At 47.0% G+C, this 22411-nt stretch overlaps 7 protein-coding genes across 7 annotated transcripts; 3 read left to right on the top strand and 4 right to left on the bottom strand.

The window, feature by feature from the left end:
• Positions 1-2761: 2761 nt before the first annotated feature.
• On the bottom strand, positions 2762-4132 carry HOO65_020919 (molybdopterin binding domain-containing protein; the record flags this gene model as incomplete). The annotated part of the gene is made up of 4 exons (XM_071006783.1): positions 2762-3368; positions 3535-3588; positions 3643-3737; positions 4049-4132. 4 exons carry the CDS (start codon positions 4130-4132, stop codon positions 2762-2764), a joined length of 840 nt encoding a protein of 279 aa, XP_070861557.1.
• Positions 4133-4883: 751 nt separating this feature from the next.
• HOO65_020918 (Protein AIM7) lies at positions 4884-5547 on the top strand (the record flags this gene model as incomplete). The annotated part of the gene is made up of 4 exons (XM_071007051.1): positions 4884-4886; positions 4966-5068; positions 5166-5296; positions 5356-5547. 4 exons carry the CDS (start codon positions 4884-4886, stop codon positions 5545-5547), a joined length of 429 nt encoding a protein of 142 aa, XP_070861556.1.
• A 105-nt stretch (positions 5548-5652) lies between these two features.
• HOO65_020917 (Cytosolic Fe-S cluster assembly factor NBP35) lies at positions 5653-6690 on the bottom strand (the record flags this gene model as incomplete). The annotated part of the gene is made up of 1 exon (XM_071000189.1): positions 5653-6690. The coding sequence occupies one exon, from the start codon at positions 6688-6690 to the stop codon at positions 5653-5655; it is 1038 nt and encodes a 345-aa protein (XP_070861555.1).
• An 803-nt stretch (positions 6691-7493) lies between these two features.
• HOO65_020916 (Deoxyhypusine hydroxylase) lies at positions 7494-8564 on the top strand (the record flags this gene model as incomplete). Its single annotated transcript, XM_071006901.1, has 2 exons — positions 7494-7975; positions 8057-8564. The coding sequence occupies 2 exons, from the start codon at positions 7494-7496 to the stop codon at positions 8562-8564; spliced, it is 990 nt and encodes a 329-aa protein (XP_070861554.1).
• A 251-nt stretch (positions 8565-8815) lies between these two features.
• HOO65_020915 (DNA-directed RNA polymerase I subunit RPA12) lies at positions 8816-9305 on the bottom strand (the record flags this gene model as incomplete). The annotated part of the gene is made up of 2 exons (XM_071007090.1): positions 8816-9141; positions 9224-9305. The coding sequence occupies 2 exons, from the start codon at positions 9303-9305 to the stop codon at positions 8816-8818; spliced, it is 408 nt and encodes a 135-aa protein (XP_070861553.1).
• Positions 9306-10089: 784 nt separating this feature from the next.
• HOO65_020914 (Protein rad9) lies at positions 10090-16134 on the top strand (the record flags this gene model as incomplete). Its single annotated transcript, XM_071006250.1, has 3 exons — positions 10090-10219; positions 10391-10577; positions 10635-16134. 3 exons carry the CDS (start codon positions 10090-10092, stop codon positions 16132-16134), a joined length of 5817 nt encoding a protein of 1938 aa, XP_070861552.1.
• A 579-nt stretch (positions 16135-16713) lies between these two features.
• HOO65_020913 (uncharacterized protein) lies at positions 16714-19428 on the bottom strand (the record flags this gene model as incomplete). Its single annotated transcript, XM_071000188.1, has 1 exon — positions 16714-19428. One exon carries the CDS (start codon positions 19426-19428, stop codon positions 16714-16716), a length of 2715 nt encoding a protein of 904 aa, XP_070861551.1.
• Between the last annotated feature and the right edge of the window lie 2983 nt (positions 19429-22411).

Below are 22411 nucleotides of genomic sequence, written 5' to 3'. Positions count from 1 at the left end.
GGGGAAGCCAATGATAGATACCAATAGAAAAGGGCAACTGCCACTACTTACATAGATCAAGCAGCTGACGAAAATCACACGACAAACAGACATGCCGCTCCTAACGTAGCTGCCAAACTGAGGTACATTAGTCTGCTTGAGCGAGAGCCTCTGCAGAGTTGTGAATACAGCTTCCATTGCTCCTTTATCATGCACACATTCTCTCGCCCTTCATCTGAAGTCCCTGTCCTGTATCAACCTTCATATTGAAACACAACACTAAATCATCCACTAAAGCTCTTGTTTTGCGGACTAGCCTAGAACCCTGCGACTTCCTTTACCTGGGGCTAGGAAATCAACGTGGGTCCAAGCGCACGGTTCCACAGTTAATTGCCATCAATTGAGAATTTGGAGTTCCTAGTCTCCTGCTTTCTCAAGCTCAGCTTTTCATCTCTTGCCATTTCTGCAGGGCCAATGGTTTGTTTGCAAAGCTCAAGGAAACAGCCCAAAGGAATCATACGGGGGTTACCATCTTCCCCCCATGTACATGTACACACAATCGACGAAGCTCCCATTTGCCATTTACCCAAATCAAAGCTAGGCAAAGATCGCAATATACAAAGACACATTGATCATCATATTACCCATCGTCTTTATGTCTTTGTCTTTTGTGTCAAAAGCCCCAGGATGTCTATTGCTCCTCACTTCATCAGGGAGCTATGAACGTCAGACAACCACAGCGCATAAACATATTGTATTAATTATATCCTGCTGCTGCCAGTCCGTTGCCTCTTTTTCTCGTCATTTTGCTGTTTCGCTGCACCGTCACCTACTTCCACATTGCTTCTAGCAGTAGTTCATTGCTGTCGACCAGTGATATCCGGTGCGGAGGACACAACCTCCCATGGCTAGGACAGTCCCGGCACGGCCCCTTGTTATGTGGATTTTCTGTGCGGATTTGTGGCGGTTCAATAACATTGGGCGGGTATATACCTGTTTTCCCTTGTTGCTTCAGCTGCACGCGTTATTTTCACACGCTCGTCAGAACCAAGCGCGTAACCCAGTACCTATTTTTCTTTCGTATGTAAACCGGCTGAGGCTGTGTAAGCAGTAAACACTGTGACGCAAATCGGCTCAGCATGTTCCGTCAACGCTTTATTTCCCCATGGCAAGTTGTCAAGTGGCAACATCCAAAAAAACAACACGAAGTCATCCTAGCAATGGCGCTACAGCTCTAATCTTTTGCAGGCTGGAATTTAACGTCGGACACGCTACAGAGCTATAATCCCTGCAAAGGGCCTCTGTAACTTTTGCGACACCCCCTGTAGTTTTGCCCTAACCTCTGCAACATGTCACCCACTAAGGCACAGCGCGAGCTTTACCACGTTATACGATGTTAAAAACCCGCAAGGTGGCAAACAAGCCCAATGCCAAGCTAACAGCTAACCCTGAAGATGTAGTTCCATTCTACGGCTTTCTAGCTTCAAGTAGCATCACGGTCTCAGCTATGTTTTCCAAGGTGTTAATAGTCTTCTTCCCAAGCCGTCAACTCTCAATTGCGTCATCATGCAGGCTAGAATACAGTTCTTACATATCATGAAGTTTCAATACACAGACCGCAATGGGGTTTGTGGGTATAGCCTTCCAACAACAGTTGTACCATGCTCTCTTCAGCAATGCTTCGTCTGCCATATCGTCATACGGCTTTCTAGGGCCGGCTTTGGACACATGTCTATGCCTCTCAGAGTCATAAGTAGCCATTTCTTGTCCTGTCCTACGGATTCATGCATGAAACAACAACATTTAAAATTCAATGGTTTGCCTGAAATGACACGTGCATGTAGTGTGTTGCAGTCAAAGAACAGCAAATACCACATAACAGGCGGATTGCGGCTATTAGATTATTAGATTGCTTGTGTTCCCGTCAAGCGTTCCTGCCCTGTATCTAAATCTCACCCAGGAATCATAAGAGCCTTGTAGAAAGAGCCCTAAAGCCAGATACTCTCTCTACAAACAAGAGGAAACAACACAGAATACTAACTAATTGATGCGGCGCAGTTGCTCGCATACCTTTTGTAATATGCAATGCGTATTTCCACGTTCCTAAGATGAGTGCCCGCCATTCATGCATGCCAAAAGTCATGAGGCAACCAGTAAAAGCTTTCTACGCTCCAAGTACGATGCAATACTACAACGATACAGGATAGTCACGTGTCATGACAGCTTAAGTAGCCCATCTTTCGTAGAACTGAAGCCATGCGGGTTCCTTCCCTATCCTATCAACCCATCAGGTCCATCTTATGATCTTCCTTCCCTTCGTTTTGTTTTCTCAGCTCTAGTGCGACTGTAACCAAGCGTGCACGCGTCGCGCAAGGCTGCATCCCAACATTCTCGCTTTCATAATTTTTCCATTCACCGCCTAGCCCATTGACTCGTAGTTGCATTGTTCAATGCGACTAGAAACATGAAGATCATAGCTTGTAGTTTGTAGTTCTTTTTGGGATCCAATTCCTCATCTGGTTGTTGATGTTCTGGACCTGGCGAGAGATTTGCCTGTATTGATCTGCAGGGGGTTTAAAGCGGTAAATACATTATATTTAATGCCAATTTTCGGAAATAAGAAAAACACAGGGTCGAAAGCTTCTAGCGTTTGAGGATCGCAACTTGTTCAATGAATATAAGGGTTTAGATAACCCTGGATTTGCACGAAGAGAGAAAGAATCAGCACTAGGGGTAGCTAGCGGTAGATGATAAATGTCATATCCCTTAAAAAGGCAGGTATTTAAGTAGCTTCAGGCTCATCATCCTCGCCTTCAACTGTCACCCGGCGGCCCTTGACATTTTCAATAACTTCGGGCACTAGGCTCTCGAGATATTCCTGATCCTGACCAACAAGCGTCACCGTGTTGCGTGACTTTTCAAATCGTGGGTAGCTGCCGACCTTGATACCCTTTGGCTCAACCACAGCAGCTAGTTTTGTCAAGTACAAAGCGACTGCGGATTCGGACATTGGGGTGGAAATCAATACACGATGCGTCCCCTGACCTTCTAGACGCGGTGAGATAGACGGCTTTAGGCCATCAATTAGACGCTCAAAGAGCTGCGGAATACCTGGCAAGATGTGAACATTGCCATTCACTACAGTGACAGGCACCCAGAGATCATCCCATGTGTAGATAATCTGCTTGGAAAGATCACGACTGAGATCAAGTGGCAGGATGACCATGCGCTCGCGAGCAGTGCGATCGGGCGACTCGACGTTCCAGTCAAAATTGGGCTGCGACGGGTGAGGCTTCATGAGGCGCTTCATTCGATCATACGTGGGTTGGTGCATGGTCAAAGGCAAAGAGAAGGCTTTGCCGATGGCTTGGTAGGTGATGTCATCGTGGCTAAATTTGAGAAATCCTCAGTCAGTACAACACACTAGTACGGTAGCAACTAGTCATATAGGCACATGCTTGATTATCCCGAATCAGGGGCGCTACCAAAGGGAAGTATAGAAGAGTGATACAGAGCAGGATAAAGAGATGAGGTAGTGTACTGGGGTTGTCTTACGTAGGACCGATGCCACCACTAAGCACAGAAACAATGTTAGCTAGAGAGCTCGTGCTGCAGGAATAGAGAACGGGTGTCTGAAGCAAGGAGTAAAGGTAAAGTTCATACCTGGTGACTACGAAGTCATACTTGCTGCTCATACGGCTTACAGCCTCTGCGATTTCCTCTTCGTCGTCACCAATGACCTCGATCCGCTTGAGTTCCTAAAGATATTGTTGGTATTGAGGCGAGAGTCACAAGGTAGTAAGAGGGGCAGGGGCAATATGTACAATACCGAGACTGAAGCACCAACGTGCAAGGTAGGGCGAGTTTGTCTTGGACGAACAGATATGTCAGCTGGGGGGCACCATTTTAAAAACCTCATAGAAGAATGAGAGGTGGGTTAAGTATACATCAATGACCTTTATTACATATTGGTTAGCTATCATGATTCTTTTATGACCTGCAGACTTGAAGCTCATGGGAAGGGGCAGTTCCAATGGTCTGGATTAAAGAAGAGGGGCTAGATACGCACTTTTCCGCCGAGAACCTCATCGCCAATGATCAAGCAGGCGGCAGTGCGGATGGGCCGGTTATTACGCTCGTCTGCGGAAGCCATAGCAGATATGTCAAGTACAGGGTTTCTCTAAAATAATAGGTTTAAGTGGTAAGCATGAAGGTGACAGCCAGTGAATGAAAGTAGCGGTACACCGGAAAGAACACGAGCACTTCGTAGCCATGTGGGATTGTGTGATTAGAACGAAAGCTGAAGCATTGCGATTGATATATATGGCTGGACTTCCTAAGCTGAAATACAAAGGACATTTCTTGCTGTCTCGGTCCTAAAACAATGTGGCGGTAGATTGAAGGGTTGGGGTGCTTGTAATGAGAAAGGAACTTGACGTACAGTAGATGGTTAGCCAATAAGATGTATGCAGATACAAGTACAAGTACAAGTACAAGTTCAAGCACAGATGAAAATGTTGTCAAGAAAGTAGTATCGAAATATGAGACAACTGAGTCAGTGGAAAAAAAGGACCGTCGATATTTTCTATCTTGCAGTCGTTCAAGAAAGGTGACGTTAAAAATGGAGATGGCCAATTTGAATTATGCAGAGGGTTCCTTGTGAAATTAGAAGCTGAGGTTGATGTTTTATGAAGCCTTGCATAAAAACACAGGAGCTCTCGGCTTGACAGTAACTGTAAAGTGGGGCATATCATTGGCGGGGTAGTTAGACAGACATCAAGGCGCAAGTATAGAGTACACATCGTTCGATGCAACAGATCAAGCTGAAGCTTTAACTTAAGAATATCTTCCATCAATCCATTGCTCTATTTCCTTTTTGACGGATACACTGCGTCGCCGATAACATGGTATGAATCTCCCTTTGACTCTCCGGTGCCCTGGAACTTGGATCTAATATCTGATACCTAACACGTAATGGAACTATAGAGTTCTGAAGCTAGACTGTACAACTTTTCACAAGATACGCGCACCCATTTGCGCAAGTTTAGTCTCAGCACTTCTCGCTCTAAAGAGCCCCAAGCTGTTATTTGTGAGTCTATTGCGAAAGTCGTGCGCACACTTGATGATTGAAATGGAATGTCTCTTTTGCTGGATTTTCGCTAACCCTAACTACCAATTGCCGCTAGACCTGATTGACAAAAACTCTTACGAGATCAAACAACAAGATCAGACCGTCTACAATAGCCTTGAAGATATTAGTGATGCTCTCCCTGATAACTCGCCGCGTTTTGTGTTGTTGAGTTATCCTTTGACCCTGGTAAGACCGCACGCCGTTCCTAGTCCTTGTTAACATAACTCGTAGGCTAACTCTCCAAGACTGATGATGGATGCAAGCCTGTGCCGTATGTCCTTGTATACTATCTACCTGCCACTTGCAATGCTGGTGCGAAAATGATGTACGCTGGCGCTAAGGAGCTGATGCGATCTACTAGCAATGTTGGCAAAGTGTTTGATATCGAGGATGCCGAGGATATACTGGAGATACCAGCTAAGTTGGGCCAGAAGTAGGGAGCGATGAAGTAAGTACATGTAGCACCATACTTTTATACAAGCTCGGGACTTAAATGAAAAACGTGTGGTGGTCGTAACAATGTAAGGTTCATGTTTTCTTTTTCATCTGTCTTCTTTGGGAATGACGTCATCGACATCCAAGTTCAACTGCTCAGAGATACCCTTGACGACACCCATAAAGGCTTTACAGGCTGGGCTGTCACCAAATGAGTCGAAGTAACTTTCGCCATAGTCGCATGCCATTCTGATGCGAGGATCCAAGGGAACTGACCCAAGAAATGGAATACCCATTTCCTTTGCTAGCATGGCACCGCCGCCTGTGGTAGCCTTAAAAATGGCATTGGTATGGGTGCACTTAGGGCAAACAAAGCCGCTCATATTTTCCGCAAGGCCTAGTATGCGGATACCGGCTTTGCGGCAAAAGTCTATCTCTTTGCGAACATCTAGCAGCGCCACCTCCTGCGGTGTCGTCACTACTACGGCGCCGTCAATGCCACTGTCTCGAAGAAAAGTGTTGACACTGAGATGCTCATCGCTAGTCCCAGGAGGGGTATCGACGAATAAAAAGTCCATGTCGCCCCATTCTACATCCTTAAGAAACTGTTTGATAAGGCCGTTCTTCTTTGCACCACGCCAGATGATAGCATCATCGCGGTTTGGCAGCATAAATTGGATGCTCATGACACCAAGATTGTCCATGACCCAGACAGGAGACCAGCCGTTGGCGCTAACGTGAATTGTTTCGTCTTCCACTCCCATCATTTTGGGGATACTGGGCCCGCAGATATCGGCGTCCATGATGCCAACTGTTGTATCTGGGTTGGTCGCAAAGGCGTGAGCTAGGAGGCTCGTGAAAGTGCTCTTGCCCACACCGCCCTTCCCGCTAAGTACAAGAATTCGGTGTTTAACTCCCTCGAGGCGGGATGTTATTTGCGGGATATCGGGGTCAGGCCCTTTAGGCGCGGAGGCACAAATAGCCTGGTTAGGACACCCAGCACAGTTATCAGCCTTCCCTGCCTGTTCAGATTCAGGTCCGGGGCAGTGTTCGGGCTCGGGTGCCACAAGATCAGGCTTTTTCCTCATGGGATTTTGTAGGACATCTTCAGGGTCTTCTTGGGAGACATCAACGGCGTGTGCCATGTTATGCGAGTCACTTGAGGGATATCAACAAATTAAATAAACAGCGGGTAAGAAGTGGCAGCAAAAGAAGCTGTCGTTTTGAGTAGTATGATTTGAAAGCTTTAAAGGTTGAAATAATGCGGTATGGGTTTGAAGAATATTATTTATAGCGCGACAAAGTCGATTATTAATGGGGTTGCCTTGCACAAGGGGCTTGTTCCTTGCTTATGTTTCCACAAAGCAGTAAGAGCTTGTCAACGTAGGGATGAGGATAGATTGAAGGGGAGGCAATGAAAGAAAACAAGCTAGTTGAAGTTTCCTATATTTTGACAAATGTAAAGCCCTGTGAGTAAAGTTGTGCTGTAACCATGGCAAGATCACAAGCCTTGTTCTTGATGACTTCATGATGATTTGGCTCTTATCGATTGCCTTATCGGCAAGCTGATAAGGCATGCACTAGTGTAATTTTTAGCCCCTCTTAAAAATCTTTTCCCCTCCTAGAAAAGATGAAGCCGACTAACACAGGTACATGTAAAACTGGGTGAACACTATAGTGGTGTTTATACCCAGCATTGACCCAATTATACTTTATCAGATCTTTTTTTCCCCCAAGGCTATTTAACTCTTGCTTTGCTGTATACCTTTCTAACAAACAAGCCCCGCGAAACAGGATACCCCACCCATCGTTCGATTTTTGTATTTGGATCTCCTCTTCAGTCCTTTCTACTGGAGTCTGTGAGGAAACTTTCATTTATTGCTTGCTGGCGCGCTCCATCTCCCTCCTCTCTTAACGTGTTTTATTTGCACGCTTCCAGTCACTCATCATGACCGCTCCTTCTAAGACCCAGACTCAGATCGCCTCTCTGCGCCAGATCCTGTGTTCTGAGGAGTCTTCTCTGGCTTCCCGTTTCCGCTCCCTTTTCTCCCTCAAACACATTGCTGTTCATGCTGCCGCTGATGATGATGCCGATGCTAGCGCTGCTATTGCCGCTATTTCTGAGGCTATGTCTTCTCCCTCGGCTCTGTTGAAGCATGAGCTGGCTTACTGCTTGGGCCAGACACACAACAAGAAAGCCATACCCGCTCTACGCACTTGCCTATCCGACCTGAATGAAGATCCAATGTGCCGCCACGAAGCTGCTGAGGCCCTGGGCGCACTGGGTTTTGCCGAGAACCTTGACATTCTTCGCGAGTTCCGCGATCGTGTGGGTGAAGATGTTGTGGTTACTGAGACTTGCGAGATTGCTGTTGATCGCGTTGAATGGGAAAACTCCGAAGAACGCAAACAGGAGAAATTGCGCCAGAGGTAAGTTATTTTATTTCTTTGTTTAGAGATGCTTGCAAACACATGCCACCCAGACTTATGCTGACTTGCATATTTGTGTAGTGACTTTGTGTCTATCGACCCTGCCCCGCCGATGCCCGAGACCCAAAAGACGCCCGATATTGCTGAACTCGGTAAAATCTTGATGAACACCGAGCTGCCTCTATTTAAGCGCTACCGCGCTATGTTTGCTCTTCGCGATCTCGCTTCGCCTCCTGATCTTCCTACCGCCGTCCCTGCCGTCTTAGCCCTTGCCACTGGATTTGCTGATAAGTCTGCCTTGTTCCGGCATGAAATTGCCTTTGTTTTTGGCCAATTGTCACACCCCGCTTCTATCCCGGCTTTGACTCAGGCCCTGAGCAATGTTGAGGAGGCTAGTATGGTCCGTCACGAGGCGGCAGAGGCCCTGGGTGGTCTTGGCGATGAGAAGGGTGTTGAGGAGACTCTAAGGAAATTTTTGACCGACAAGGAGCAGGTGGTACGGGAGAGCGTGATTGTGGCCCTGGACATGGCTGAGTATGAGAAAAGCGGCCAGACTGAATACGCTCTCATTCCCGAGGTCTCTGTATGATCCAGCAAAACTAACACCGTGGGGTCTATTTGCAGATTTTTGATATCTTTTTTCTATGTAACTGATTTTGGGGGGGGTTTATTGGGCTTGAAAAAAAATTGTGTATATTCTTTCCTTTTGTTGGGTATCATTATGGAGTACAAAAGACAGGAAAAATCGGCTCGATTCGAAGGTTGACCAAGAGACCGCAATGGGTTTTTTTTTGTTCAGTTGTTTGTAGCCCAGCTGTAGCAAAGGAAAGGTGGAATATGTTAGCCAACGCCATGTTCATGATTGGATAATTTGATTTGGACATGTTGAAGCATTGTAATGGTATAGAGGAATCGAGTACGGGCGACATACTTGTGACCACAATCGCAGTAGTAGAAAATGGTACTACCTTCGTCAGCACTACGCAGCTGAACGGAAGTGTATCGCACCTCTTCAGCACCACATTTGGCACAGCGCTCACTGATGGTAGCCATGGTGCTGATTTCGTGGCTTGCTACGGTCTTGACGGTGGACTGGAGCTTTTGACGCAGCAGCGAAGGGAAATCCGTTGCCTTCGTCTCGGTAGTGATGGTTTGAGAGGCCATATCTATAGAGAGAATATGGTGTGAGTTTGAATATTTGAATAATCAAGGTGTGGTATGGTGAGACGCATGAAGAAAACTACGAACCTCTGTTCTCACTTTGGCAGGAGTCGCAGCGCAATATGCCCTTGACCGTACCCTTTGAGGCAGGCAAAAGGCTACCGCACATGGTGCAAAAGACGAGAGAGCCAATAGTAGACATTGCAAAAGTAGGGACTGGGAAGTATGCCAAAGAGTAGGTTGCCAAAATTGAAGGTTTGGATAACGATCGTCATGAAGCTCTGAAAAAAAAAACAATTCTTTGCGCCAGCCAAAAATTCTTTGTAATTATACCGGTTAAACATCGGTAATTATGATAACAAGTTTATCACATGGGGCTGCAAATGAACAATCCCTGCAAGCGAGGCTGCAGCCTATTCTTACGGTCCAAGTCCATAACGGGACGTAGGAATGGGTGGAACGAGCGTCGATCACTTGAAGGCACAAGAACCTCACCAGCACCAGTAGGGCCATTAATAACATCTGCGACTTCATTCTTCTTTCTGCTGTGCCTCCGGAATTTCAGCCTTCTCTCTAAGCTCATAATCATAACTCAGTCTGAAGACTCTTCAAAATTTCGCATGCGTCTGATTGCCCAGATATATGTAAGAAAACTTACGCATCATTAACTGTTGCTCTACGCCCTGTCGAACCTGTGGTTCAACCATGCATTGCGCTTGTCGGCGGCCCCTTAGCACAATTTAAGCTCGAGTAGCAACGCATCGAACTCGCAGCGCGTTCATACCCTGTGATTTACTTGGCATACTCGCATTTCGACGACAAAACCTCGACACTACTGGCGCAAACAACGTTATCCTCCCGTATTTAACCTCTCGTTTTTGCCATCCCGACTCATGGGCTGAATTTATTCTTCTCAACCGCCGGAGCTATTACACCAAGGATAACTGCCCAAGATGTCCGACTCAAATTCTAATGGCGCCTCGCCATTCAAACGACCCGAAGCCATCATACAACACCGGCCGTTCACTTTGCATGAAGCGCTGCCATACTCTCCGCATACTTCTGTGGTCCCGTTTGCCTATGGTATGCTCCTTCCCTTTGCTATCGCGCACAATTTTGCTTTGAAGCTTTCACTTCCTTCCTGTTTGAAAGAAGCTAAGCCCTGATTTTGGCCATCACACAGGTTGATTTTTGACTTTCATATGAGGAAGGTGTGCTAATTCTTGTTCGCTTCTTACCTATTGGGATTTGTAGATTTGATACCCGAGCCAGCTTCTGGATCTGGCCATCTTACTTCAAGCGTTGCCGAACTGTTCATCCACAACGAGTTTGATAAGCTGAACCAAGATGGTTTAGCTGCCGATCCTGCTATACAGAAGAACGTCAAAAAGGTTGCCGACTTTTTGTTACATGATTTGAAGTCTAGTATTAAGACTACATAGTAAGCTGTCTTGAGCCTTGGCACATTGTGCTGCATCGTGACCTAACTAGTTGATAGTAAATTCAAAACCGTATCACGTGTACCAGGTGCATCAGGTCCAGACATACTGCCATCGCAAACGCTTTCGCCACTATCTAGGTCCATATTTGACAAAGTGTCTAGCTTGTTTGACTACCAAGGCAACGACCAGCGAAGCTCGATACAACTTACAATCCAGGGTAACGGCCATCCCGGTAGATCAGCATCAAACGCATGCGCGCCTCAACCACCCCCGCCAAAGTCACCAGTTTCTTCTCGGGCCATAATACCGCCATTCACACCTAAGCGACCTAGCACTAGTACAAATTTTGATCACGAAGAAGCTGTTACTGAGGCACAGGAGCAGTCCCGCCGCCGCATAGCATCAGTTACTACACCTCAAGCAACTAGAAAAAACGACAATTTCGAAGTTGCCATTCCGCTTAAACGGCCAGTGGACGCTAGCGAATACGTTGAAATTCCAGAAGAAGACGGCCCTGTGGCTGTGAAACAAGAACATATTGATCAAGACTCACGTGAAGACACATTAAATACCGGAAACCCTCCCGAGATGTTACATGACGCGCAAGAATCTTTGGACGCCATCATGATGGATGTCGATGGCGGCAAGATTGGCCTCGCCATTGACCTACAGCCTTCGCTAAACTTTAACAAAAGCGAGTATGTAAAGATGGCAGATACTTTTGATGCGCCCATCAATCTTTCTACTAAGAGGAAAAATGATGTAGTCGTCAAGGATCTCACTCGCGATACCCTTGATCAACGCCAACGTGCAGATGTTGCTCTTACTGAGTTTGAGCGTTTTATAAATGACACTTTCAATGCTGTGTCCTCCGCTATCACAGGTGTATCCGGCTCTGAAAACGTTGCCATTCTCAATAATAACCAAGATCCTGTTCTGACCACACCAACGCATCAAACTGCCAACACCCTCTTGGTAAAGATGATCACTCTTGGATCCTTTGGAGATGCGGATCTTGATGCTCTGCTTAAATTACAGAAGCTGTCTGAAACATCGATCAAGTGCGCGGCAGATTTGCCTTTGAAAGTGGAGGAGTCCTGGAATGATGCTGATTTTCAAGGATGGATCCCGAATATTGCTGCTGTTGAGAATGCTCTTCGTGCTGCGAGAACAGGCTTACGCATTATGTCTGGCGGTCGCGAGGACAAACAACTATACTCTGAAACCGTCATTCAAAACTCTATTGATCTCTTTAAGAGTATTATGGATGGTATTATTATTCCGGTTGTTGAGATGCGGAACTCCGGACCCTCATCGGCGTTATTCAAACTTGTTTCGTCTAACCGGAAAGCTTTGACGCCTATTTTCACCAATACACAAAGACTTTTTGAGCTTTTGGCTTCACTCGTTGGCTCTATTGAGTTCTCGGACACTGTCATCAACACCCTCGAGTTTACAGCATCGAAGTTGATTTTTGTAGAAAATGCTCACTACGAAAAGGATTCAGCTATTGGTGTTCAGCGATTTGATGGACTTCGTTTAGTGGCCATGAATATGCTTTGCCAAATCTTCATACTCAAGCCTGAGCAGCGCCAGGGTATTCTAACAGACATCCTCACATCACTTGAGAAACTCCCTGTTGGGAAACAAAGTGCTCGCCATTTTAAACTTGTCGATGGTGCCAACATTCAGCCCGTTTCTGCTCTAATCATGCGTTTGATCCAGTCGAGTTCTGGGAAGGTGAAGGATATTAAAGCTTCCAAAAACCAGGCCCTTGCACAAGAGACCACCCAAGAAGCTACCCAGGATGAAGTTACACAAGGAGAGGCATCTGAGCAGAAAGATGATACTTATGCTCCGGGCCTTCGAAAGGTTATGGCTACTATACGTACTGAAGAAGATGGTGCTGCTCAGCCTGATATTGCCATCAAAGAACTGGACAACACTCTGAACACGCTTTTCGAAGCCACCAAAAATAACGCAAACTTTGTCGTGAACTTTATCGTTAGTCGGGCTCTTAGTGCGACCAAGTCTGGCGATACCCCCTACCGAAACCTGTTGGACTTGTTTGTCGAGGATTTTACCACATGTCTTGATTCTCCTGATTGGCCAGCAGCCGAGCTGCTGCTTCGTATGATAATGTTCCGCATGGTGAAGCTTTCAGAAGCTGAACGCGCACCAGCACCAGCGAAAAATATGGCTTTGGATGTTCTAGGAACTATGGGTGCTTCTATCTCGCGCCTCCGCTCCCAAGTTCGCAAGATCTCATGTTCCATGGAAGGAACTGAATCCGACGACCTGTCTCGTTTTTTGGCCGACCTTGCATTTTCTTCACTCGATCAACATTGTCGTGTAGAGGATATGGTCTCTTGGGCTGGCCCTTACCGTACTACTTTGGAGTTTTTAGAAGGCCGCCAGGTAAATGACCCCTATCTTAGGGGTGCACTGTCGTTTCTAGTGTGTGATTGGGCATTCATGATTTGTACAGGCTACCGCTCGTTTACGGACAAGGATGTCGAAAGAGACGTTGAGTTTGGCACTCTTGCGTACCGTCTGCGCATGATGATTGATGACGAACGTTGGTTAACAAATGAATACTCGTTCAAGACTGTTACTGCTGCTCACGCTAAGCTGGCATTTTACACGCTTCTGCTGCGGTCCCCTCTGTGTGAATCCTTCCCAACAATTTTGAATATTGTACTGGGCTCCATGGCTAGCGACCAAGCTACAGTTCGTAGTAAGAGTTTGAAGAGTGTCAATCAGATTCTTGAGACAGATCCAGCCATCTTAGATGGAGACTCGGTCGTTATCCACCTAATTCTTAAGTGTGCGGGTGATTCGTCTCCTCAGGTCCGAGACTCTGCTGTTGGCCTTATTGGCAAATGCATATCTATGCGGCCACTATTGGAGGATGAAATGACACCCCGTGTTATTGAGCGTTTCACTGACTCTGGCGTGGGTGTTCGGAAGCGGTCCATGAAATTGGCACGTGATATTTACCTTCGCAATAACAACAAAGCCATCCGTGGACCAATCGCCGCCGGTCTGCTGCTGCGAGTCCAAGATCCGGACGAAGGCGTGCGCGATCTAGCGAAGCAAATGATGGAAGAGGTTTGGTTTGCGCCTTTCTACAATGCTGAAGACTCTGCAGAGTATCAAACTTCGCTGACGGACCATGTAAGTTTGATGATCCGTATTGTGAAGTCTGGCAATGTTGCTGGCGTGTTGGACAAGGTTCTCCAGTCAATTCTCAATACTAAAGAGAGCAAGCCAGCCGAAGGCCCTTTCACTGTTTGCACAAAACTTGTAGCCAACATGTTTGGCCTTATTGACAATCTCGACTCTGACGATCCAACGGTCCCTGCTGGTCGTGATGCCCTTCTTGTGCTCATGATATTTGCGAAGGCAGATCCCAAGCTGTTCACTTTTGAGCAAGTTCGTCTCCTCAAGCCACATCTATCTGCCATTCAAACACGCGAGGATCTTCTTGTTTTCCGTGCTGTGACTGCCATCTACCGTCGAGTGCTCCCTAATCTGTCCAGAATTCACTCGCACTTTCTGCAAGAAGTTCGATCTCTTTTGAACCAGTCTGTCTCTAAACTTCAGAAGCCTCTTCTTGATAACACTATGGCCTGTATCTGGATCATTAGCGATATTTTGCAAAATATTGCTCCTCTCTCTCGTCTCGCTGCATCGTGCATGGCCGGTGCTCAAGCGCAGAAAAACAAGTCTCTAGATGCCAAGACCGTCTCCACGTTCTCGCGTTATGCTATTCTCATGGGTATGATCGGAAAACATTGCAATTTGGAAAGCGAGATCGACTTCTTTCGGGATAAGTTCCCTAGTTGGAAAGGAAAGACGGTGACTTCGCTCATGGTTGACATTTTACTTCCATTTGCGTTAAAGGGACAGCCTATGTCAATGCGCTCCTCAGCCCTTGACTCGATCGGTCTCATTTGCGAATCTTCTCCACGGAACTATGTCTCGCCCAATGTTTACACTTGCTTCCAAGCAGTTTTTGATGACAAGATTTCACAGCTTGAGAACATGATCTTGTCTTCTTTTAAGGAATTTCTCCTGACTGAGGAGCGGAGATCCGAGGCTGCCTCGGCTGAAGCTGCTGCTGAAAAAGCCGCTGGAAAGAAACGTGAGCTGACTGTGATGGGTGGTACCAACTTCGATGATGTAGCTAGTGCAACAACCCAACGCTTCCTCAAAGATATCACGCGAATTTCTCTCAGCGCCCAAGATGATCATGCATTCTTGGCCATGGAGGTGCTAGGAAGCATCAACCGTCAAGGTTTAGTACATCCAAAGGAGACTGGTATCACTCTTATCACCCTTGAGACATCAGACTTGCATAAGATATCGGAGACTGCTTTCCAGGAGCACAAGGTTTTGCATCAAAAGCATGAAACCGTGTTGGAGAGAGAATATGCCAAAGCCATTCAATCTGCCTATCAGTATCAATGCAATGTTTGTGATGATAGCCGTGGTGCCCGTACGGGCCCTTACCAAGCTAAGCTTCATCTGCTGATGGAGGTCATGAAAGTTAGCAAATCGAAGAACCGTCAGAAACTGCTCGAGAAAATTTGCTCCCAGGCCGATTTCGATCTTAACAAACTCAACGTTTCCGGTCATGTCCCTAACCACGTATTGTTTGCGCGGTTTATCGTTGAGAATTTGTCGTATATGGAATATGTCACCTTGGGCGAAGTCATTGCCACTGTCAACATCATGGAGAAGATTGTAATCACTACTGGCGCGCCGATTGCTCAGACGATTGAGTCTGACATCTTTGACATGCGAATGGACGCAATTTTTGCAAAGGAAAGAACTTCCGCTCCTGCTGCCACCGCTTCTACATCTACTGCGCCTAAACATGACCTTATGGAGATGGCTTTGGATGGCAAACTGACCGTAGATGGCACAGTCAACGAGGAAAAGGAGCCCACTCCTGCCCCGGCGCCTATTGAACTGGACATCGACCCACAAAAGCTGAAGCGGTTTAGTGCGGCTTCAGCCATTCTTGTTGCGCTATGGGATGCGCGCACATATCTTCGTCGTCTATACGGTCTAGGTCTCAACCGACGTGAAACCAAGGTCAAAGCCCTGGCCAAGGACCTGAGCAAGGCCCCCATTAAAGTACAGGGTATCACTGGGGATAAACTATGGGAGGAACTGAGCAAAATACCGTCAGCCTTTGACACTCAACAATCTCAGCTTCGCAAGCTCAAGGCGTTTGTCGATTTAATGAATGTCGATAGCGAGTTCAAGGTACCTAACGAAGACGAAGAGATGGGCGAGGGTATGGGGCCTTCAACACCGCTGGGTGATGAGGACCAGGACGATATGGACGACCACGACGACCCTACAAGTTTTATGCCAACGGAAACTCGGGGCCGCAAACGGAAGGGCGCAGGCACGCCTGGTGGCGGCGCGCGAAAAAAGCAGGCCCGGGCATCCTCAAAACCGAGGCCCCGTGGCCGGCCACGCAAAAACCCGCTGCCGGAGCCAGAACCTGAGCCGACGGAGGTTAGCTCGGAGTGGATTTAACGGATCTTGGTTGGCCTTTTAGCATTTTGATTTCTCTCTGTTCTTCTGCTTGTATTTTCGTTTAGTCTTTTTGTTTTCTTTTATCTCTTGGGACTTAGGCTAAAAAAATCGGTATTGGTGTTTCTTTTTTCTTTTTGTTCGCTTTGTGGGAGGGGAGGGGGCTTTGCATTGAACAATTCTTGGGATGGACAACAGGTATTGATTGCTGTTGATGCCAGTTCTTGACTTCCCTGTTTCTAGCTCATGCTTCTTCTACGGGCTTACGGCATGGTATTATTTCGCGTTTACCTGATATTCGCTCGTCTTACATATTCATTTTGTTTCCTTTGTACTATATCACACATACTACATACTCGTGAGTGGTCTCTTTATCTATATTCCGTCCTAGCCTAGCTTAGCAAATACCTACTTTTTTATGTTATTTTCGAGAGGGGCTGGGTTCTCGATAGGGTAGGAGTAGTTGTTATTTTTTTCGACATGCTTTCATTTTTAAGCGTCAAGTACTATGAGAGTAGATACATATAGCGATTGGCCTCGTCCTCGTGACTTACCAACGTCGTCGCGTCATAAAGCTATAGTCTAGCTGCTGTTTTCCTCTTTGTTTTTCAGATGCGCGACATCATTGTTATCATCCTGTTCAAATGTGGTGCCTTCATTGTCCTTCCAAGCCTGAATGACCTCCTCATCTTTGTATACCTTGTTTTCGTCCTTGACCAGCGCTACACCCGGTCTATCGACCACTGCGATGGCCTCCTCGCGCGTCATAAGATTATCCATGATGAACTCGTCATCTTCAGATATCGCTGCCGTGGTAAACTTGATGCGGAAGACCTGCTCGGTGAACCTGGCTAACAGTTTCTCAGGCGAGATGCCATCGGCTCTTTCCTTGATCTTTATTTGCAGTTTTTCGCCGGTGCGCACGTTGAATAGTAGAATGACTTCGGGTAGGCACTTGTGCTCAACGGTAAATAGCTGGGCGTATAGGATTGTCTGTAGGATGTGTTCGTTGGTGAGCGTGGATACAAATTTGATTTCCCACAAGCAGGCGGAATGTTTTCTAGAAAACTTTCTAGAAATGCTGGCAGAGTCTGGTGGGTTAGTTGTGGTGTCAGACTTTTTTGAGTCTTCCTTTGACTCTTCTTTCTTGGGATCGGCTTTGACGCCAATGATATCAGCCATGCCCATGAATTGGGTTGTCTCGTTATCAATTGTGTATTCGTGTTTAAACGAGACCTCAAACCCTAAGCTTTTTCCGTACGGCGAATTGGTCAACTCTTCGTTGAGACGTGTGCGGGCGGCAGTGAGGTCTTCGGGTGTGATCCAGTCGCATTCCTGGGTTTGCATCTGAAGAAAGCGGGGTTTGAACTTGGATCTCTTGGATTCATATTCACACGCCTTTTGGCATAGCCAATGGACATTTTCTTTTGTCAAATTTTCGCCTAGCCAGGAATTTAGGACTTTGAGGTCGGTATTATCGTTGCAGGCCTCATCTGGAGGGATCAGCGTTGTCAAAGTCCCTAGCATTTTGTGTTCACAGACTGCGACTACGGCAAGGCCGTTTAAATCACTGACGGCTTCGTGGAAATTCCAGTCGTCCTGAGGATAGAATTGGTCTTCTGAGCCTTTATCGGATTTATCTTCTCTTGGTTTCTGAATGTTCCACTTGGTGGGAATGATCACCGGAAGGTTGATTTGTTCATTTTCAGGAAGGGCTGGGGAGATAGTCTGGATGTCTAGGTACCTGTCAATGAGCGCCTGCAGCTCTTCATCGGGGATAAAACGAACTACGTCTATCACAGACAGCTTGGAGTTGAGCAAAAGGCCGTTTTGAGCAGGACGGCCAGGTTTGGGGCCACAGATGAGCTCATTTTCTGTGACGGGGATATCTCTTGTCTTGTCCCAAATTGCCTTATCTGGTATGTCATCCACAGAGAGGAATGACAAAAGAGGTTCTTTGGAGTAGTTTACAACTACTAATTGCTCACGGGCGCGAGTCAATCCGACGAATATCTGATTTGTACAATGATCATCGGGGGCATCGCGAGCAATGAAGTTGAAGTAGGAGTGGTTACTGACACCTAATAGAATGACGAGATCTCGCTCGCTCCCCTTAAACTGATGAATAGTAGCAGCAGAGACTTTGCCCTTTATGACACGTTCGTCTAGGGGTGCATCGTCGTTTGTAGACACAGCAATGGGTACTCCGTATTCCTCGGCAAGAATGTTGACTAAGCCAGACATGATTTGGCTACCACGTACACTCGGCGCAAGAATTGCAGTATTCTCAGCACGATATTTGTTGATGAGAGACATGAGTTTTGCCGCAATTGGCCCCGGCTTGAAGATATTAGCATTCAAGAAAATAGGCATCGGGCCACTTTTAGAGCCAAGCATATACTTTTGCCCCTCGAGATACACAGTGTTGATGAAGTCGACAGTTTGGTGAGAAAGTCGGAAACTCTTGCTGAGAGTTTGCTTGGCCCAGGGGTATTCTGGCGACAGGGGCCCTAGGAGGTCAGGCGCAAAGTTGAGGAACCTGGCGTCTGCCTTACGGAAGCCATAGATGGCTTGTTTGTCGTCGCCAAGAATGACTAGACGTGCGGATTTGCCCAAGGTGCGGTTGTTGACGCGAATAAAGATGCATATAAGCCAAAAGAGCAGCGGCGTGCAGTCTTGGAACTCATCCAGAACAATTATGTCATAAGGTCGTCCAGACCAATGCAATGGCTTGCCTTCTCCTCGATTAAGGCGCTTTAGTTCTCCAAGGAGTTGTGCATCTGTATGCAGAGAAGATCCAAACAAGCGACAGGCCATTGCGTGGAAGGTGAGCACTGAGCAGGAGCTGGAGTACTTTTCTAAGCGCTTTTTTGTCTCTACGCAGAGACGCCGGGAGTATGTCAAGATGGCGATACGCTCGCTGGGCCCAGCGCCTGCCACAAGAGCCTCCGCTGTTGATGTTTTTCCCGACCCAGGACGGGCGGAGACCAGGACATTGTGATCCTTTGAAAGCTCAACAATGCGTTTTTGTTCTTCCGAGGGCACGAATTGGGCCTTTTTGCGGCGCCTTGTGGGTGGGCTAGGACTGTGGTTTTGTACTTTCGTTTCTTCATTCCGAATAGTAGCAGCAGAGACGAAAGACGTGGCCCCAGAGGTAGTACTGGGGGTGATGGGAGTAGAGGGGGCTGTTGAGTTTGCAGGAGAGGGCGAACGGGTGGATGCCCGAGATCGGGATCGCTGTAAGGGGGCTGAAGGAGAGGGGGCGAGGCGCTCAGATTCCTCAGATGAAGCTTCCATGTTGTTGATGGAATGCCAGCCGCGAGAGTTGTCGGCCTTCCATTGCGATAATGATGGAGGAGTACGGGTTAGAGAGGAAGGGAAAGAAGATGACGGCGAAATTCGGTGCAATAGTTTCCTTAGAGAGGCTGATTTTGTGGCTATAGAAAAATGCCTAATGCGAGGTACAGGACTTATTTTTTGGTTATACACAGGCCAAACGGGGCGCAATGACGACGGCGTTGATGGCCTTCTAACCAAGGCTTGGCGCATGGTGGGTTGAGAGAAAGGCGGCTATTTCGATGCACCCTGTTAGTTTGGCTAGAAAGGTGGTGATTCGTCAGAGCGGTGGGGATTGATTACCTGATACAAGGCTGGTGGGTGGGGGGCCTGGAGGATGGGATGGGAAGGCTAGTGATGTAGAATCTAAGGAAGGAAAGAGACTAAAGTGCATACTGCAAAGGGCTAGGATGAGGCTGAAGATTAGTGATCGTGAAGCACGTAAAAATGACTTCCTTGTAGTGGGAAGATAGCTTTCTATTGTGGACATCAAAAGATTCTTTTTGCCGAGCACATGAGAGTGTCATGAATAGAGGGCGGTTTAAGAAGTTAAGCCCAAAAGAATGCGGTGCCCTTTACGCAGTTATGACATGTATAGTATTGTTCTAGAAAGGGTATTTATTATAGGCTCTAATGGTTGGGATGGGACCTGTAGCCTGCTAGTACCTATAGACTAAAACATGGTTGGATTCAAGCCTAATACTCCTAGACTTGTCTTGATGCTTTGCTTGCATGTTGACTGCTTATGAAAAAAGGCTTAAATAGATGTGTTTCAGCGCATGGATCTGTGTCCGGCTCTGTCTACGTTTCTTGAAGCTTTTCAATATTGCGCTGCAAACCTTAATATTCATCCCACCAGCTCCAAGAGCAAGTAAATCGACTAGACCTTAGCTAGTTGAGAGATGAGACTCTCTGCTCGTGTTACGCCTCCGTGTGTCCGCGTGTAAACAACAGTGAGCAGTCCACGGCGAGGAGGTCTAACTGGTCTAGGTTCTGTTGCCGAACGGCACATCTTCTGTCAACTTGGCACAAATCTCAATTACGGTCTGGTCTGCTTGCTTTATTCGAAATTGGTTACATGGGATAGGTGTGGTAGCGTTTTTCCCGAAAATATATTTTATGAAGTCCCAAGTACGTCTAATTAAATTTCAACTAGGGGAGCAGGGGAGTTAGTCTAAGACCTGCGCTCCCCATTAGGCATCAACCAGTCTATTGTCAACCTTCAGATACCAATTCGCGTAGTCGTGTTAAAACCATCGTGTGTCTTTGTGAGGTGATTTCCATGGGGATTTCGGATAGCCCTTGAGAGAGACGCCGTTGTAGCTGGCTGCATCGGCATGTCTAAATGCTGATTATAACGGTACAATGATGTAGGTTTTCTCTTGAGAGAAGCTTTCGTTGCTCTTCGGCCTTCTGCAAGAGCCCATCAAGTTGATCGGTGTAAAGGGCTGTAAATAATATTGGAGCGCTCGATTGTAAAATGCGATCTCTGTTTGTGTTGATTCGATCGTAGTTTGGCTGATAATGCATGCTCGGTATCACGGTAGATAACTCTTCTCAAGGTCCTTGACATGCTCTTTGGAGGCTTTTCTATCTATTGGCTTCATGATTGAATGCTAGTGCATCAAACTGACTCCAATCTGAGCCTCTCGGCGGACCCCGGACCCCTGGGAATGGATGCCAGCGGATCAAACTGGCTCCAATCGGAGCCTCTCGGCGGACCCCGGACCCCTGGGAATGGATGCCAGTGGATCAAACTGACTCCAATCTGGGCCTCTCGCCGGGCCCCGAACCCTTGGCATCCCGGATTTATTTGTCTTGTATGTCCTCTATAAGAGCAACAAGTCTCAGGAGGCCTCGGGAGGGGGGAGGGGGCGCCGAATACGTTGGTGAATAGTGCTGCTATAACTTGGATATCTAAGTGTCGATTGACGTATAATGCAACTGTGGATGTCTTGTAGTGTTGAGAGGATGTTTCCAGTCCTGTCCATACAGGCCCTCATATCTCAGGGTTCTATGCTAGGATCTCGAGCTGTATATTGACGGCCTTCTGGTGTCGGATAGGTGTGGTATGGTAAGCTAGATGAAGAGATAGGCGCCAGCATGCCTTATGGCTATGAATAGCGAATCGGCCATAATGGCGATATAGCCGTATCAGAGGGTTCTCTTGCAGCCACTGCGAGCTAGTGGCTTGTACCGTTCGCCTTATGCTTTTGTGGGGGGGGGGGGTGGAAGCGATCATGTTTAGAACGCCTGGAAGTGACCGTAGGCTCCCTAGCCCCTTCCACTGACAAAGGAGAAAAGTAAGAAAAGAAGGGATCCGCAAAAGAAGAGTGCTGTGAAGCCTGCCTAGGGCCTGTAGCCTTAAATAAGGCGTCCCAGGATGCTTGTTAGCATTCAGAAAAAAGGGCGTTGCGTGGAAAATGGAATGGATGTGCTTTCCACGATATTAGACAAGTTGGAAATTTGCTGCGTTGTTCTTTTCAAAAAGGCGATATTTTCTTCATTTACCCCGCATTTGTTAAGGATTGATACTTACATAATCAAAAAGGCCTGTACGTTTCAAAATACCTCTACGGAGGTCCGTCTAGATATCTAATAGGCTCTTTCAAATAAGGGTTGTGTGTGGTGTTGGCAATTGTTGGAGTAAAAGGGCGCTTCGCTATTGTCTATCTGGCGGCCAAAGATCTGGTCGGTCTTTACAACAAGAAATAGGGGCTAGTTAAGCAACAGTTGAAGAGGATTCCAAAGATGTTGGGCTGGGCATGGGCTTGGGATAGTGATGAGAAAAGCCAACCATCACAACCTCAACAGTAAATGTAACTCAAATGCTGCATGTAAGAGCTTCAATGTTTGGCTTGTCCTGCCTGATAACCGGCCAGAAGGCTGGATTTGAAGATGACTGCCAACCATTCTCCTCTACCTTTAAGACGCCATAGTCGGC

The sequence above is a fragment of the Ceratocystis lukuohia genome (genome assembly GCF_044167205.1).
Source record: "Ceratocystis lukuohia strain C4212 chromosome Unknown Supercontig2_pilon, whole genome shotgun sequence".
NCBI lineage: Eukaryota > Fungi > Ascomycota > Sordariomycetes > Microascales > Ceratocystidaceae > Ceratocystis > Ceratocystis lukuohia.
Note: the sequence above shows the minus strand (reverse complement) of the source record. Positions and strands in the feature narration are given on the sequence as shown.